Source organism: Apteryx mantelli, chromosome 1 (assembly GCF_036417845.1).
Source record: "Apteryx mantelli isolate bAptMan1 chromosome 1, bAptMan1.hap1, whole genome shotgun sequence".
Taxonomy (NCBI): Eukaryota; Metazoa; Chordata; class Aves; order Apterygiformes; family Apterygidae; genus Apteryx; species Apteryx mantelli.
The window spans coordinates 181,983,941-182,003,298 of record NC_089978.1 but is presented as its reverse complement, the minus strand read 5'-3'; the positions used below and the strand labels follow the sequence as shown (position 1 = coordinate 182,003,298).

The window sequence follows — 19,358 nt, the reverse complement described above, 5'->3', positions numbered from 1 at the left end:
CCCACTGCTTGTCTTGGTCACTCTCATGGAAATCTTGCCCACATAAATTCTGTTTAAGTCTTGTCTCAGTATGTATTTGGATTTCACCCTTGATGCATATTTGCAGAAGGTGGCCCACTGAAACTGACTCCTGCATGCGATCTAAGCATCATATAGACCTATCAGCGACCATTTCAGCTGCGAGGATATTGATTTAAACATCCCTAAAGGGAAATACAGGTTTCCTATTTGAATGAAAGTTAGTACCTTTGCTTCTCACAAGTAACAAAACCCTGTCCATAATACCATATAGAGTGTCAAACTGACCCATGACAATAGTAATGAAAAACTCTGCCCCACAAGCAAAGCTGCCTGGAACCATGTGATTCCCCAAACCAGCCAGTTGCTGCAATATCATCTGCAGCTGTCTAAGATGACTCTGCTATGAGTGGCGTAACACCCATGTAGACACATTGTACGGTAAACTCAAAATCTCAACATGACTTAAATGCTATCTTCAGACAAAATAAACTCATCAGAAACATAAACAAAGACTTTTATTGCAAATAAAGATTCACATTCACATCATTAAGTCTTATGAATTATAAGGAGGTCATTTTGCAATTTGTGAAGTATCTGTGTGCACAAGGGCTGCTGTTTTCATCAGAACAGCTGTCTGGGACATGCATGTACTTATCTGAAAGTGCCAAGCCAAATATCCCTCTATCTATAAAGGTTTTGATTTGGCTGGTGACATCGTTCTGACACTTCCACAGTTTCATTTTCTCTGGATCTGACAGTACAGGCTCATAGAAAACCCCAAACCAAGAATCTGGAAAACAAAGACATTTCTGGTATTATTTGGCAGTTCTGGAAATCCCAGGATACAACTGATACACAGTGGGAACATTCTGTTTGCAAATGTCTTGGATTTACATGCAGGCTAAATCTGCTATGCAGAAGATCTTTTCCAATGTAATTCTTAAAGAACATGACTCTGTAATATTGCCATTTTAATGAAATCAGTATGTACCACAGGTAAGATTGCAGATAGAAATTTTTCATTTCTTTAAAAGATAGATGCCCCTGTAGATGGGGAATCCTTTAATTCTGTTTTTTTTTAATGCAGTTGTTAACTGCAATGAAGCAGCACATACATAGAAGTTCAAGCAACTCCAACAAAAGTTCGATCTTTTATTTTCTAAGAAGTTGGAGGAACTTTCTGATTCCATTGCATATACAAAGATTTTTTTTTGCCTTTGAATTCTTCTTTTTGGCTGTCACTCTCTTCTTTGTAAATATATGCATACATGGATGCATGTGTATACATACATGGGCATACATCTATATATGTACATACCCCATCATTTTGAGTGGCATACAATCATGCAACAATTTTTCACTTATCAGTAAGATAATTGGAATGGAAACACTGAGTCCACAAAAAAAGCTGTTGCTTGAAATATAAAATTCAGTAGGATCATCCCTGTAGTGAGAATTACTGGGTGAAATTCCATAGCCTGTGACAGACAGCTGGTAAGATCAGAAGATCAGAAAGCTTCCTTCTGGATTTGAAACTAATCAGTCTGTGAAGGTGTCACACAAAAACTGGAAAGTATCCAAATGACATTTATGGAGCTATGTGCACCAGGATGTTTTATTTATTCAGGTTAGAGACAGCGGAGAGCATACAGAACATATGGAATAGAAGGAAGACAAGGAGTTGGGCTCACAGATGGAATAAGCCATCACAGCTTCCCTGATGCACCATGCCTGCGTTTTCACTTGTGCCCAAGTGAAACCGGGCCCTTCTTCTCAATATTATTTCCTGATAAAGTGAGCTAAAATCATCAACAGCCCACAAGTGGCAAAAAGCAGCAGGCAGAGGGGGAATGCTAGCGAACCCTTCTCCTTGTCTGGTTCTTTTTATTTGTTTTTTTTTCAGAGGAGAGATATGGTTAAGCATGTAGCCCTTGATCTGCAGTTACTTGAAATGTGATAATATGTTCATCTATCTTTGGAAGGGATAAATCTTTAGAGGGTGTAAATTGCCAGCTGACTATTTGTACCAGCTGAAGCTCTTCCCATATTGTTTATTCATTTTGTTTTCTAATCCTTTTATGTTTGGGAGAGGCAGCCACCACAGAAGCTGCCAACTGGAAAACAGGGAAGAATGATGGCCAGTGAACTAAAGGATATAACTCATGTAACTGCAGTCACTAGAGTAAAGCAACTTACAACTTACTTTCTGGGTAGATATGCAATTTTACACTTCCATTATATTTTTAAAAGCCATCTTTTAATATTGGTATGTATTTTCCCCCATAACTCTACATATAGACAAGAGACCTGACCCCCCACATATAGTACCTTAAATAACATTAAGCTAATGCTAAATAAGAAGTTAGTGGCATGTCATCTCACAGTGCTGCAGCTCCATAACTCTTTCCTGCTTACTATTATTTTCCTGGAAATGTATTTTTGAGTTGGGGCTCTTGCCCACTCTTAGACCACGAGGAACAATCCTCTGCCAATGACGTTAAGAAGTTTTCAGTCTGAATAACAGATTGAACTCTGCACGATGATCTTCATCATTCTGCTTTTACCTCAAACATCCACTTGTTGTGGGGGGGGGGGGGGGGCAGAAACCACAAAGGAATAGTGAAAAGAATGAAAAATGATGGAAGAAAGTAACATGATGAAACCCCCAGTTTCTCTGTCATTCTCTCCTAATCAAAGCCTGTCATTCATTATGAAGCTGGTTGGATAACCTCACTGTTTCTCCTCCTCTCTTTGGGAAAATTCTGCATGTTATTCTTCAGTACATGAGGAAACAAGTAAAAGAAAGAGTTCACATACTCTGTTTTTTTTAAATACAGGAATATATGAAGCAGTACAGGTATGCACTCAGATACATTTACACATCATCTTGATGGTTAAATTTTGCCCTCAAAATAATAATTTCATATAATAATTTCTCCATGATACAAATACGCAGTTTAGGGACCACTAAGATATAACTGGCTTAAACTATTATAAATGCCTGGCATTTCTTAAAGAAGAATTAGGTCAATTAGTCTTTAGTCTTCTCTCTTCTGTCTTGAAGGGAGAGCTCCAAGGCCAGCTGGTGAGGACTGGCTAATATTCACACTAGTTGAAGTACAGCAGCATAATGCATAGTTGGGTCATGTTTCCTCTAAGCCCTATATGGCAGATATGTGGCCCCAAAACAAATTTCTTTTTTCTCTTCTCTTCTCTTCTTCTCTGTTCTGTAAATTTCTCAAAATAATGAAGGGGCTATGCAGCCACCTGATAGAGTGGTGTTTTTGTAGCATGAAGCACATACACCATAGGGCATGAAATGAGGGCTGTGAAAGAATTGTCCTAAACACAGGGACCCAAACTTAATACATCCATGTCCATAAAGTCAGTCCAAAGCAGGCACAGGAGAAGTCACTTATCTCAGCTGTGCTGAGGATTCCTCCTGGAAAATGAGTTAGCTTTCAGAAAAAGAGAAGAGAACTAGCTTAGGCACAGCATGGATAAAGAGAGGATGAGAGAGTGAGCTGAATTCTTACTAAAGGCACATCAGAGACATCAGTCAAGATTTGAGGAAGCCAATAGGAGGGTTTTCTTTTGACTTTAATAAGCTTTGGTTTAAGCCCAATTATGACCAAACTGAAAAAGAAGACAATGGACTTCAGGCTCCACCTAGCAACAATGGGTCAATATAGAAAGTTGCAAGAAGACGGACAGTCAGCTTAGGTAAGGCAGTTCTCCAGAACTTTGGATGCTCAGACAAGCATTCTGGTCATCAGAAAGTTGCACGGGAATCTCACAAGGGTAAGTTTTCTTATGAGTTGACTCTTTCTTCAAATGGGGAAGGGAATGAGGAAGAAAAGATCAGCCATTCTGCCTCATGTATTTCTGGGGCTAGAATCTACACACTGCTCCATCCTCAGGGCTTACTCTCACTCTGGCTCTAAGGCTGTCAAATTTTTGGAGGAAAAGTGCCTTGTGATATGCTTATACAGGCAGAAGGGTGGTCTGATCCCACCTGAAGTTCTCGGCTATGCAACCGTATATGGTTTATATGAAATAACACTAAGATTATGGCTAAAGTTAGAGGCTGTTTTCCCTTGTCTATTAATTGAGCAAGCCAGGTGTTTTAATCCCATTCCCAGTGCATTTTGAAGTAGAATATATTGTTTGTCAGCTACTAAATATTTTAATGGTATATACTGGTACCTCAATAACTGCCAGTCCAAATGCTATCCCCATAATTATGATCATATGGTCTTTAAGGTAGTTGATTATCAACTCTCCACAAGGCTGAAAAATAAGAGAAAATGATTAATTATAGGTAAACACTATTATTATCCTAAGGTTATTACAAATACATCCTCTAAAATCACTCTACTCTCTCTCCATAAAAAAAAGGCTATTTGAATTTACTCTGACTTGTTGCTAATGAACACAAAGAATACAGCTATACATACCTTTTGCTCTGAAACAGATGTCTAGTCTTTGCCTTCCCAAATATGAACATGAATTTAGTAGCTGAACATAGAAAGGTACAAATTCAAACTAAGAAACATGGTTGTAATGCCTAATGTTTGCATGATTTTCATTTGACAGGGAAAGAAGCATTTATTCTTACTTTCATTTGGTAATCATTCATTACTAGGAAATGGCCTATGCAGCAAAGATCAGATTTGAAAGAGAACTTCAATTCCCACTAAGCTGATCTTTGGATTTAAGACCTCTAATCTAGCCTATTATTAGGATCAGACTTATCTCAATATTTGGATATGAAATCAAGCTTAAATATTAATTTTGACAAATGTTTGGTGGTCATGGTCTGGAGCTGGGAAGGAGCGAGTAATCAGATCTGAAGTTGTATGCAGAGCTACTCTCCTCTTTAATAAATGCATACATCTGTTCCCGTAATGATTACATCTTCTCCAGGCATTGACAACACTCCTTTTGCAAACTGTAGGGAAAGCCAAGTGTGGCTTAAATCCATCAAAACCACAGTAATGTTCCAACACTACATCTGCCTTTCCCCAAAATCAACTCATACTGTAGTTATATTCTTTCACCATATTTACTCCCTCACAAAAAACACATTGGTTCTTTCCTTCCAGTCCTTCTAGAAAGCTTTTCATTTAAGTTGACTCAAAACTGATCTGAGTTTCAAATCATTTTTACTGGATCACAAGAGCTGACTGCCTTTACTAACATCTAACACCACCGTGAAATGTGCATGTTTATGTGAGCCATACCTATCTTGCACCTGCAGTAATCTCTCTGATGGTTTCTCATGTGTCCTTTGAGGGTTTGTCTGTCTGAGGCCAAAAAGACATAAAAATGTGGCCAAAACAGCCTCTTTGTGTACAACCTATTTTCAGATTGGTTCTGGCATCCTCTACTTAACCAGACTATTCCCTTGCTTTAAAGCAGTATTTGCTTCCATGGGACTATGCAGGGAGGAAACTAGCGTTCAGGCAAGACCTGGTCCAGGAGCTGTGCATTTATATACAACCAAATTTGGACATTTGCTAAAATCTGCTTTGTACTAGATGCAGAGATTGGTAAACTTCACACCACTAGCATTCCAAAAATGCAGCTATTTTGTGCTAGTTTTCCACTTTTTCATGTGTGTTTTTTATTTCTGTGCATGGAGTCTGAATTTCCATATGAGGAGACAGCTAAATCTTGAAATTAATTAATTGAGATCTCTGCTGCCCATCCACCAATTTTTGAGTACTCTTTCATTGTTGTTTGTCAGCAGACATTTTGCCTTATTAATTATCACAAGCTTTTCAAAAGGCCACAGTTGTAGGCAATTACACTTTAAGTATGCTGCCAGGAAGTCTACATCATGTAAGGTTTCTTTCCAGCATGTTCTGCAAAATGAGTGTGGATATTTTTAGAAAAAAATATCAAAACCCAAAGGTCTTGTATTTAATTAGTTCATTTTTCAATAACCTGTAGCCCTTTGAAAGCACTAGGTCAAACTCTAAGCCAACATGTCTACCACCAAAATGAGACTGCGGAGGATCATAACTTTCTGAGGGAGCAAGGAGAGCCAAAGGGTAGCCGACTTGCTGCTCTGGCTAAGTGGTATATGCCAACCCAGAAGCCGTAATAGCAGTTTTCATCTGTAGCAACCAGGCAGACTGCTGAGATCCTAAGGGTACGGCACTGTGCCGCTGAAATAGAGGCATCCCAGGAAGAAGAAGCAGCAGCATATTTCAAGCATGCACAGTAATAACAGATGGACCAGAGGCAATTCTGGCAAAGGAAAAGAAGGCAAAATTTAGTCTTCTTGGCTTGAGCCAGGAGTGCTGACTGTGCCTGCCACTAAAGACAACCTTGGGTTAAAACCTCTTTTGGAAAGAAGGGTAGGGCATTGTATTTTTCTTACCTTTTTATAAACGTATCTGCCCTGAACATAGGTGCAGAGGTCTGTTGATTGGTTCTCTAGTGCACATTCACAGATTTTATAGTCAGTTTGAGGAGCATTCAAATTTTTTCCCCAGTCTTCTGGCCCATTCAGCAAACCACAGCACTGATTCTGCACAAAAGGAAGAAATAAGGAAATGAGGAAAAAAGGGGTGACTTGCAGTGAGGGGAGAGTAGGAAAGGGAGCTGAGAGAAACAAAGGAGGAGAAATTGTCCTTTCATTTTTTCCCATGTGGAAATTTTCCCAAATTTATACCTGTCTCAAATACCCTTTAAATTTCCATACCAGTTATCAGAATGGTGAGTGCACAAGTTCTCTGCAGGTTATCCTTGCATGTGGTAAGTAACATCTAAAGTAAATCACATCCTGAGAAGCCAGGCTGAAAAAGTAAAATTCAGGCACATAAAACTGTGAAATCCAGAAAAATAACCACCTTGAATGATGGTTTACCCTTTAAATTAGAAATGGATTGAGGAGGTCAGAGGTTCATTTGGGGTTTGTGAAACCTAAACCAGGTGCAGTTTCATTTCAGGTTCCACTTTATCCAAGCCACTAAAGCTCAGAGGTGCAGGTTTGGGTTTGTGGTCCTCCCTCTTTTAAAAGGCAGCTGGAAATGTTCACATTGTTTTGTATAAAAGCAAAGCCATGGGACATAATAAAAGCAATCTTGGTCTATTTAAAAAATAATATAGTAATTATGGGCTTTTTCATTTTGCTCACCCTTCACTCATCCCTCCAGGGAACTGCTTATTATATCAGAAGAAATAAGTTGGCTCAGAAGCAGAGGACTAGGCTGGAGGTAGAATGGGGAAGGAGAAGGGGAAGTAATATAAGCCACTCAAATAGCATTTCTTGCTTCCTTTCCTTCCACACCAGCAGCCTTTAAAAATATAGGTGTGCTTTAAGCCTATCCATCAAAGTCCACTGGGAGCATGGCGGAGGCCCACACCATCAGTGATATCAGTGAGATTCAAGGGTATTCTCTGTGTGATATACAGGACAAAGCTGGCACTAAGTGTCCACCTTCTGGTTTCCTGCAGTGGGAGAGGTCAAAACAGATGTAAGCACAGGGAAAACAAATCTCCTTTGTATCATATTTTCTTTCCCCTCTTACACAGTAAGACATGGTATTTAATGACTTCATAGCAAGAGAATATTCCAAATGAAATACACCCCAAAAGCTTTCCTTGTCCCTGCAGTAACCTTCTTGTCTCAAGAGTACTGGATGGGGAGTAGTACTGTGATACAGTGAAGGAGCAATTTCCCTCCAGAAAGGAAAGCTTTAACAAAGTAGCAGGCAGTCTTCTCCTGAAGACTTTATCTAACTGGCAATCTCATTACTTGGGGACATATGTAAGGGGAGACCAGGCCCTGTCATCCCTTCAGTGATGAGACAGGTTTGTGTGCCCGCAGAGGGCAACCAGATGCAGAGACAGCTTCCTCTGGATGGGGACATGAGCCCTCCCGGGGAGCAGCAGCCATCCAGCTCCAAGTCACCATCTGATTAAGGACCTGTGAAGTGATGAACTCAGACTAGGAAAGAAAGGGAGGGTGGGGATAGCAGAGCTAGTTAAAATTTTATAACCCTTTGTTTAGAATTATCATTAATAAAGGCCTTATAAAAATGCCTGCCACTGTGTCAACAGTGGATTGAAGATTATTTGTTTTAAAATAAGAAGACTAATTTCAGTAGGTGATAAGTAACTCCATCTTTCATATCCTACTGAAAAGAAATAGAAACACCGCAGCTAAAACAAACTGCTCTACATTCCATCTTCTTATCTCACACTTGAGTTGGAAAGGAAGATTTTCCAGAGATCAGGAAATACTGCTGAGACATTTCAGGCATTAGAAGAACTGGCCATCACCAGACCAAACTGAAGCAGATGCCAATTTCTGTACGTGAAAGTGATCCAAGCATCTGAGAAAGCAAGGAGCTTTGGACACCGAAAACTTCTGCAGTGCTTTCAAGAAAAAAAAAAAAAAAACAGAAATGTTGCTTTACATTTTATTCCTAACTTGAGACAGGGATCAGAAATCTTTAAACATTTCTTACATAGGTTCATCTGATTGAAGCTCTGAGGAGGCCCAGACAGAGTTTGGAACAGGAGAATAAATCAGCATCTCAGTCCACGCTGAGGAAAACCCCTTGTTACAGGTAGCTTAAGCAAGCTGCACCTTTTAGGCAACCATGGCTAGAACAAAACCTATACTTTATAACATGTATAACTTTCACTAGCCTAACCATAGCTGTGCAAGAGTGGCAGCTCTAGCATTACACAACAGTCTCCTAAAAATCAGTAGATTTATGGCCAAGATGCAAAGTCCAGTTCCTTGGTTCCTGAGAGCTGTTTGAACTTACACATTTGGTCTATCACACTTCAGAGAGAATTACAAGCCTTAAAATTATCCTTCCTCCAACACATGCACAAATTTCTCTAGTGACCTACAGTAAGGCCGCTATATTGACAAAGTGTATAAGAACCATGAAAAGCAAATACAAACACATGCAGATTTTGTAAAGGTCCAATAGCAATTATGAGGCTTCCAAACCCCACAGGCATGCTCTGCAGGCCCTGTGAGCTCTACAGCATTACTGCCAGTGTACTGAGCACGTGGCCTCAAAGAAGGAACTGATAACATCTTACAGCCGCTTCCCAACATAAGGGGACCTTTGTTTTGGTTGTGTTGTTTGTTTTAAGAGAGTTATAATTTTTCTAAGCGCACTGAGGAATTTATAATCACTGATGCAAAATTATGGGGTTTCAGGTGGTGTGAAGTTTGAACTTGGCAAATTGATTTAGGGAGAATGCATATGTATAGCCTTCAGACTTCATTAGCTTGTGTTGCCTTGAAAGGCTTTTCATCATCTACTCTAGAGTTCACATATGTGTTACAAATTAACCACCCAGATGTTTAACACATCATCCTATGCATTTTTTGTTATTGAATAAAAATATATGAAACATATTTGAAGTTGCCACACAAGCTGATAAAACAGTGCTACACAGACATACAGACAAACAGAAAGAGATCTTTCATCAAAACTTTCTCCAAATGTGTAAGTCTCAAAAAACAGCTAATTGTTCTGAGACCATGGAGATGCTTAGATAACACAAGGAAATGATCCACAAACATACAGATATCCAGATTATGAAACTATTTCCTCTAGAACTAGTCTTTCAGACAGTCCCAGTGTGGGTCTTAGAGAATGTCATCCTCTCTGTATGTAACAGAGAAAAGGGCTTTTTCAAACACAACAAAATCCACATCAGTAGATTCACTGCATGTTGTGTGTCCTTGCCTTATTTCTCTCACAAACCCTTTCATGCAAAGAAAGCCCATGCCATGTAAAAGACCAGAAATGCCTTGTGTAGTATTTTAACTTGTATTTAAGCCAGATCCTTCCCTATCCCCAGGAATGAAATCCAAATCTGTGGCAGAGTAGCCGTAAAATAAAGCACAGACAAATGCTAGAAACTGGATGGATAACAACAACCCTTGCCCTTTGATACATTTTAATTACCTCTCTTTCATACGTCTGGAACTTCTCTTGAAACACTTTTGATTCTTCTGTAGAGCTTTGCAATGTCTTAATACTCGCCGCAAGAGTGCTGTTAAGGGTTGTTTCAATCTGCAAGCACAAATATTACATTATTTTCCCTGTAGAAACAAAACTCTAGGAAGACTACAAAGAAAATTCAGCATAATACCGTACCTGAGATCTGTACACTGCTCCTAAAATACCCGCTGTGACCTGAAGAATCAGGATCAGAAGCAGTCCAATAAAAAACTAATGAGAAAACAAAGGAGGAGAAAACTATAGCATCTTTTACCAAGATAAGATCATTTCTTCTAGGTGAATGTTAAGCTCTCATGTGCTTGAATAAACATTTAGGTAGAATGAACTGAAGTTCTAGTCAGAGCTGCTCCAGTTATTTCTTTTGAGGGGGATGAGAAAAGGGGGTGTTTGAGACAGAGTGTTCCTGATCTTCCATGGGTGGTCAATACAAGGTGCACATCAGAGTAGCTGCATGATGGGCAGTGTGTAGATGAGAGATGCTGGGCAGAAGGACAGGGAGGAAGTTCTGGGAGGACTAGCAGAGGGAGTAGCTGGGAATTTAGGAGATGAAATGGGATAGGTAGTGGAAGATGACTGATGGCAGGAACTTCAGTGATAGCTGGATGAGGAAAAAGCTAGTGGCCTGCTAGATGCTCTCTGGACTTCATTTTCTTGTTGTTGAGGCCACCCATCCTTTCTTCTGCACTAGAACTTAGCAGGGTCTCAAGCACAAGGTAAGCAATGAAAACACATTTCATAATCAGAATCATAATCATAAATAAGCATTTGATTAAACAAAAATACCCCCATCCTCAACTAAGACCACTTGCAAGGACCTTATGCATCTAATGTAGCTTTGGTCTGTAAAAGTTTAGCTGAAGGTTTTTGCTTCCTACCAAAAGCAGCATGCATCGGCTTTCCTTTATGGCACCACAGCACCCTAGAAATCCTAGGACCATGATGATGGAGCCCACGGCTATTAGTAGATCAACTCCTGCAAACGTGCTGCTGTCTATCTGGAACTCCTAAAAAGAAAAGGGAAAAAATCTCTCAGCTACAAGAAACTCTTCCTAAAAACATCTGTACACCCCCCCCCAAAAAGGGGATTATTTCATAACTTACAAATATTCCGACTAGCAATCATAGAAAAGTTCTGTGCCATACAAAAAAAAAACAACTATCCATTGCACCTTCTTAAATCTTTTGTTGGGCAACTCAGTAGAACCTGTTTTTTCACAGTGTCTTTGTCTCTGCACAAGATGAAAGTCATCTTTACACAGTAAATAAATGTCTCTTGTCCTTAAAATAGCTTTCAGTTTGTTTTCAGTCGATGAATCTTTGCTTTTTATTGCAAGCAGCAAAATTGATTGTCTTGAAATCTCTCCTACATTAACGTAAAGTTGAAGAAACAAAACCTCTGTTTGTCATTATAAGGCCAGGAACACACTCTGTTGCTGTTCCTGAGAGAACGATTCTCAGAGCTAAGCTGGATATACTAGAAAAAGTTAGATATATTTGCCAATGCAGTTTTCTTTTTCTTTTTCATTTTTTTTTAAGCAGGATCTCTAATATTACCCTCAGAGATGAGGACTGTATTTTGATGTGTGGGACATTCAACTAAATAATTCATATAGCTCAGTATTATTAAATATCAAATTATTCAGTTCCCACAGGACTGACTGAGGCCAAAGACCAAAATGGAGAAAAATCTTCAAAGAATATTTTCCAATGTGGCTGGTGCCAAGATTAGCAAAAATGTCTGGAAGTTGTCACATTTATCTTCTGATGGAAATTGCAAAGGTATATAGACAAGTATAATTTGAAGAACGTGTTGTTCTTTCCCCTTCCAAGTTGGACTGTACTTCCTGTTATTTATTCTTAGAAAGCTCTATTCATCTACAGCCAAAGACTTATGGTCTGTTCAGTTATTACTCAGGCAAAACATACATTGATTTGGAATGGGATCTTTGCCTGCATAGAGGCAAAAACAAGAGAAAATCCTTTCAATTTTGGCCCCTATTCTTAATTTCACAGCTTTTGGGGAGTACGCAGTGTCACTTCAGGAAAGCAGTTTGGAACACGCTAAAGGATGCTTTTTTGAATAGGAAATCTCCCCAGAAATAAGAAAGGAAAATAGTGGTTCTGGTTTTCCAAGCTACACTGTACCACCTGAGCCATCATACTGGACATGACCACTGGACATGGTCAATTAACAAGTGTGGCAACTTTAGCTTCACTGAAATGGGGACTGGGGAGTGAGACTTGTTCTTCTTCCTCTTCCTCTTCTGCAGTACACAATGACAGTGCTTTCCACTGTAACCTAATTTACCGCATGTCACAATGTCATCATGAAGTCAGTTCTGTTACATCCACCTTCAGATGTGAGGTCTCTGGGACTGACTAAGGGCAACAGCACCATCAGCTAAATGGCAGGAAATATATAAAGTTGTCCTCTTATCTCCATCACCTTTTTATTTTCAGATGGGAAAATAAAGAATAGAAAAGTATTGTTCTTAACTGATGGAACGTGTTAGAGCAGCAGAGGAGTGATCAGAAATTTTGCAACTTAATCTATCCTAAGTTCAACCTGAAATCTGGAAAAAATGCTTCCATGACACACCTGGCCATTTTTGCACTCCTATGGGCATAAAGCCTTTTTGGAAATAAAAGTATGCACATCAAATTTTCAAATTCATTTGCCTTTCTATGGCCCAAATTCACAAAAAGAAATATATTGCTTAAATCTTAGAGTTCAGTTGTTCTTCCTGTTGCCATAACAAAGCAGCAAGATACAGAGATCGCACAGCAGCCTTTTAGAGAAGCATCTACTTGCTCTGGAATGGGCTTTGCTATAGGACAAGCAAGACATCAGTGCCACTGGCAGCACAGCTGGCAAGAGGTGGGCAGGGCCTGCAGGCACAGAGGGCCTTGATACAAACATGCCCAGATGCTCAAGAGCTCCTCATTTTTTCCTAGCTTTGAAGAAAGGGAGAGTCATAAAGTCTGAAGTAATTTAATGACCCAGATAAAATCCAAGAAGAGAACTCTGACTTTTCTTCTCCCCTCTAGGAGGGCTGTTGGGAAAATTTCGTCTTAAGTAAAGGTTTTTGGGTGCCTAAAACTCTTTCTCTATAAATACAAGTGAAAAGGTTTTTAAGAAGCCATTAAAAATACAAGGGAAAAATCCTTTCTCCCTTTCAAAATTACCAGGGGAAAAGTATTGTGTTATTGAAGATAGTCAGAAAGGTAAAATATTCCCTAAATACATATATAAGTATCCTTAAGAATATATGTGGCTATTCTGATGGGGAAAGACATTGAAGAGTCTAGGAGGTGAATGGCTCCTCATTATTCTAACACTGAAATCAATAATAAAACCATCATGAGTTTCATTAGAGCAGAAAGAGGCCCACATTTTCTAACAGAAATCAGTGTGCATCTGCAGGAATTTACATTGGTAACACTAGGTGACACTTCTTGTGGTCACATGTCTGTACTTAAAATAATCTGATTACCTGCACCATTTTGTTTAATCTTAATCATAAAATGCATTACACTTTATTCACATAAACCATCTCTACAAAAAAAAATCTGTGTAAATGAGCATGGGAAATTAAAATGTATATAGTAGCTTCCACATTTTACATGAGTCTGGTAAATTTACCTGCTGAGCATCTTTGTTAATACGTATCCATATAGAGACGCCCAGAATAATGCAACCAGACACCTGCAGGAGAAAATAAAGAATATTTAGAAAGATGAGCAATTTCAGATTAAAATTCAGCCTTCAAATTGCGCCAGATGCTGGCAAAAAAAAAAAAAAAAGGGAAAAAAATCATTTGTTTGGCAAAGTGAAAGAAACATCAAATGCTAGAGCATAGAGTGTTGATTCATAGTCAGGAAACTTCACAGGAATAGTTAAATCTTCAGTTATGCACCAAATCCCTCATGCTTCCACCCCAGAAGAATCCACATTTCAATGATGATTTATGCATGTGGTTGGGAAGCACATAGACATTCTGTCAGATGAGAGAGGGATATAAATTGCTATAATATGGATATAACACGGTTGTAAAGAACATTGTTTCTTGCATAATGGAAATACATGAGATTTGATAAGGTATATTGGTATAAATGTTATCTCTAGAATTATTCAGGACACATTTCTAGAAACCTATTCTCCATGGTAAAACAAGCAGGAAAAGTTCAAAATGAAGTCTTTCTGCTGTGTCATATCTGACCATCTCCATTCTTTAGAATAACTCTCCTCTAAACTGCTCATTGTGATAGTTATTATTCCCATTCCAAAATAATCTTACTCAGTCCTATACATGTAAAAATTAGACATCTAGGTCTAACTCATCAGACCTGTCACAGGCACATGTCCTCAGATGAGCTAAATCACCCACAGGTGCTATCCGCCTCTCTACCTTGGCTTTAAAAGAAGCTCGGAATGACTTGCTTTAAGATGTTAAAGTCAGGATAGACGAATCCTGACACGTTTCCTAATCACTAGCTGTGCTCCTATTTCATTGATCTTTGATGTATCATTCCACTACGAATCAGTCACTCTATTTCTAACTTTGTCTGTGACGATTCCCACATAGAGTTTCTCTTTATTACTAAGCGTGGGCGACAGATAATTAAGAGGCTAATCAGGAGTAAAGGCTGTGAGAGGACTGGCAGGAAAGAGGAATCACTGAGGACCAGAGTCTCATCATATTCATAATTATCTTCCTGTATGTCATTAATGCTTAAGTCATAAATGACCCTGAAATGTGATGATATGAGCTTCCTGTGATGACTGGGACTATTCCTCTTCAAAATTAAATGAGCTATTTTTATATGTTTTAGGTAATTTTTCTTAAAAAATACTTCCCCCTCAAAAGGTTTCATATGATATTCAGCATCAAAAATCATAATGACTACAGCAGATTATTTAATATGGAACATGGCCAACACTCAAACATGACTACAACACATTTTCATGCTCTAAGTAAAGCTCCTATAAGTACATTATAAACACGAAAAAAAAAGTTGTACAATTGATGACAGCTATATCATGTTATCAAATTTTACTAGAACTATCCACTGAAATCTCAATCTCACTGAATTTGCCCAGAAACTGATGGTATAATAAGACTCTTTATTTGGGTCTTGCTCAGCAGCACTATGTGTTCAGCAACACTAGTGGAGTTATACACCAGACAATATGGGATCACTAATGTGAAAATTTCCACTGGAGCAGCTAGTGCATTTGTGTTGCATATTTGCAAATATTGCATATTTGTAGCAATTGCTACAAACCCAAACAGAATTTGGGCCACTGCCTTATTTATTATATAGGAACTTCCATTAAAATACAGCACAGTAGTAGAAGAAGTAAATAAAGATGAATGTAAAGGAACTTATCAATTAGATGGGAATTCTACAATATGCATTTCCTCCATTCAGAAAAGGAGTATCACTTATAAATTAAAATTTCTATAAGGCATATATATCTTAATTATAAAAATAGATTGCTTCATTTCAGTAAAATCTTGGTATTTTGTTCCTGTTGGTTTTCTCTGAATATTATACAATATAAAGTGTATAATAATGCACAAAGAAAAAATTACAAATAATGAATCTAAATATTCTGTTCCCAAAGGGCCAAAATAGAACACTTCAATTTTTATGGAATACTCCATCCTAATTATCAATCTTTCCTGAAATAAAATTTCAGTTAAAGAAACACATTTCAGGAAACTGTTTCACTTTTAATGAACCAGTATTTTCCAATGGGAGGGAGAAGAGCCTCTTTGAAAAGATCCTCACCTGTTTTCCCAAAACGGGATGGCTAATATAGTTTTGCCTCAAGCCTTGACCAAGAATCAGTCACCTCATCACAGTCTCATATGTAAACTGTCCAGGAACAGGTCTGTTGTCCCTCAAATTCAATGAGTCCTTCTCTTCTTGAGCCCTTCAGTTTTGGTGCAATAAAGAAATACAGCCTAGGTCAGTTACAATCACCTCAGACAAGCCTGCTGTGACAGTGGACCAGTCACCAAGACTCTGCCTTTCCTGGGAACACCAGGCCCATGAGGAATTCCCTCCACTGCTACATGTTTTAAGCAGCCAATTTAAGGGTATAAGAAGGAGGTTTATACAAGCCTGCTCCCTGTTGGGGAAAGTATTTAACTGAAATACTTCCTTGAGATACCTGAAATTACCAGCACTAAAAACATCTTACAGAGAACGTGGAATATGTTGGCTCTTTGTACTCGCTAAGTTTGCATTGCTACTTACAGGGACAAAGGGGTTCAGCTTCTTTCCTGATGTAGGGTGTAGGGAAGTGGCCACTCTGGTTGTAGATGGGACTGCATGTCTGAACTGGTATCAACAACTGATCAAAGATTACCCTATTACTACTAAGACTGCATCAAACTAATGATCAGACATCAACATTTAGTGCAAAAAATAAGAATGATGTGGAGTAGCAGAGGCTGAAAGCGTGAGAGCAGCAGGCAGAGACTGGCTAGCCTGCAAACTCTGCAGAAGGGAGAGAGGAAAAATCTGACCTAAGTGTCAGGTTTAATATACCAAACTGTCCTGAGGATTAACTTAAGGACATTAAGAGCTTCATATAGGTACCCAACTCCAAAACACGTATCTTCAAAACTCATGCTCAGCTTTTACCACACCAGGAAGATTCAAAACTTTATGGAAACTCTGGAGCCCAATGTAGGGATGTGGGTTCCTGGGGGGGTGCAAGTCACATAACAGCCGAGGCTGAGGATGGTGAAGCCAAAGCCCCTTTGTGGATCTAGCTCAGTCTATTCCAGGGCTTAGACACTTCAGGATAGGCTGTAAGAGCCATTGAGAAAAAGGTACAGGAAAGCTAGAAAGCACGTTCCTGATTGCCCTAAGAGAGGACACTCCCAGAGGGATTTCAAAAGGCTAAAAACAAAAGGACACCACGTAAATATGCAGCATTTGCTATTCTCTAGTTAAGGTTAAAGTCACCTTCATTTTCCAGTATCAGTTTAATTTTCCACCTGCCAACTGCCTCATGCACCAGCAAGAGCAACCGTGGGAGCAGTAGCTATAAAGACATCACTAATCCCTGTGCTTTACCACAGCAATTTAATGTTTTCCAAGGATTAGAGACAGGAATGTGAATTAAAAATTCAGTTTAATTGTATTCTGTTTGCACATATTCCTGTTTGCACCACAGTCTGTTCTTCCCTACCTTGGCAGTGCAAAATCCCTTCCTTTAAAAAAAGTTAAAATAGCTGCATTTTTATCTTCCACAGTCCCACCCAGTCTTGTCACATGCATAGCAAACACTCTCACCATATTCCTCCCCAGAGCAGAGTAGATATTTTACTACCTTTGGCATAAATACAGGCTGCGGAGGTTTGTTGAAGGCCTGATTGTTTCCTGACTACCCAAGGATCACGTCTGTCTTTTCCTAGGAAACTCATGCTGTCACTAGAGATTTAGTCTTGCAGCATTATTCACATGTTCACTCCAGAAGTAGTTTGGGGCTTTCCTAATGCCAGAGGTTTGCCTATGCTTTACCTTATGGTAAATATAGATGCATATTAATAGAAAAAATGTCTTGAGAAGCAGGAATTCTAAGTCATATACTTATGGATCTTTTTAAGTACTGTTGCAGAAAAAAACTTCAACGCAGATGTCAAATATCTTTAGTCTGCTGTGGTGGAGGTGGAGGAAGAAGAGGGGGAGGCGGTCCAAATTTGCAAATCATCACTGGCCTGTTAGGAATGTATTTGTGAGGTCCGCAAGTAATCAAAGAAATTTGCTAATACTTTTGCTCATTTTGGCTAGCCACAAATTTTCCAGGGCTACTGTTTGTGGTCCCTTTTGTGTGGTATCACCTTTTCACTAGGAAAAATCCCTTGAGGCAAATCCCATGTTGTGGCCAGTAATTCCACTTCTGGTTTCAGTGAACCTCTGGCGAACCTAGCAAATCTCTGGCAGGAAAGCTGACAGTGAGGCTGAACCATGAGAAAAATGCTTTTTAACTCAAACCTTTCCAAAACTATCAAGGCCTAAAATTCTTGCAAACCAGCTGAGATGTGACAAATAGACAAATATGGTTCAAACTGCATTAGAAAGCTGCCTGCTGCACTGTTTTGAGTGCAGGTGCAGGCCAGGACGATTTAGTACAGCTATTGGTAGTACTGCCAGCCCATACCATTTTAACATTCACTGACCCCTTTCAAAAACTAAGTATGAAACTGAATGTACAACAGAGAACCACAAAGAAGGACACAAAAAAACATTTATCAAGGAAGAGACTACAAATACAATTATCTTTTGCTGCTACTACACTTGCAGCATTGCGCAGTTTGGACACAAACAGTAGACAATAAAAGCAACAGAACGATGCATTTACATGGAGTGTCTTGTTGTCTTGTGATTGAAGTGAGGGGTACGTTACAGGCAGGGAGACAGACTCCAGGATGTTCTAGAATTGGAGGGAAGTCTATTTTGAAAGAAAAAGGGAAAGGGAAGGGCAAAAGTTAAACATATTCTCCTCTCCCTGATTTAGAATCATACTCTGGTTCCACTTATGCTCTATTTTCTTCACAATTTCTCCACTACAGCCTTCAGATAACATTGAACGCATTTATACATCATTAATAACAATTTAAACATCAACTTACCCAAAATAAGAAGTTGAAGATGAACATGGAGTACTTCATGCATCTGCTTACCCCTGCCATTTTCAAAAACCTGAGACAAAAATGAGAACTGCAGAAGAAGCTTTCATAAGAGTTTGTCCTCGATAAAAGGTTCTCCTGCTTCTTCAGAAAACCTCTCAGACCAAGTCAAATGCACTGTGCTCTGCTGCTAAAAGCAAAAATGGTGACCAAGGCAGCTACAATTATTTAAACAATTCATATACCACAGGTAAATATTAACTGGAGCGTTGGGGAAGCACTACCAGTTGTTATCACTGAGTCTCCAGACTCTCATTGTGTCTTTGTGAGTTGTACTTTTTTATGGTTCTGTTAGTCTTGTCCTACACCCCAAAAGTAAATAGATACTGCAGCAAGAGCCATAGTTTAAACAGAAAGGGAAGTGAAAATAAAAACATTTTACAGAGCTGCTTTTAAGAGATGGAAATGACTGCATTTCTTCATGCTTTGAAGTTCTGGCTCTTGCTCTCTTTCATTTTTCACTGATCATTGCCAAAATTCATTCACTCATGTTTGCAATCATACTCCAGCTATTCAACCAGAATAAAGGGATGGGTCTGTGCTATCCCTGCAGAAGAGGGGGCAAGGAATCTGCAGCCATTATGTCTGTCTTGCTCTCTACTTCAGATCTTTTTCC

General features: G+C 39.0%; 1 protein-coding gene across 1 annotated transcript; it reads right to left on the bottom strand.

Moving 5' to 3' along the window:
* Positions 1 to 519: 519 nt before the first annotated feature.
* Positions 520 to 18,903, bottom strand: TSPAN8 (tetraspanin 8). Its single transcript, XM_013947922.2, has 8 exons — positions 18,686 to 18,903; positions 13,675 to 13,737; positions 10,907 to 11,035; positions 10,167 to 10,241; positions 9,975 to 10,082; positions 6,410 to 6,559; positions 4,228 to 4,311; positions 520 to 811 (listed from the first exon to the last, which is right to left on the bottom strand). Exons 1-8 carry the CDS (start codon positions 18,743 to 18,745, stop codon positions 758 to 760), a joined length of 723 nt encoding a protein of 240 aa, XP_013803376.1. The 5' UTR covers positions 18,746 to 18,903; the 3' UTR covers positions 520 to 757.
* Positions 18,904 to 19,358: the final 455 nt, after the last annotated feature.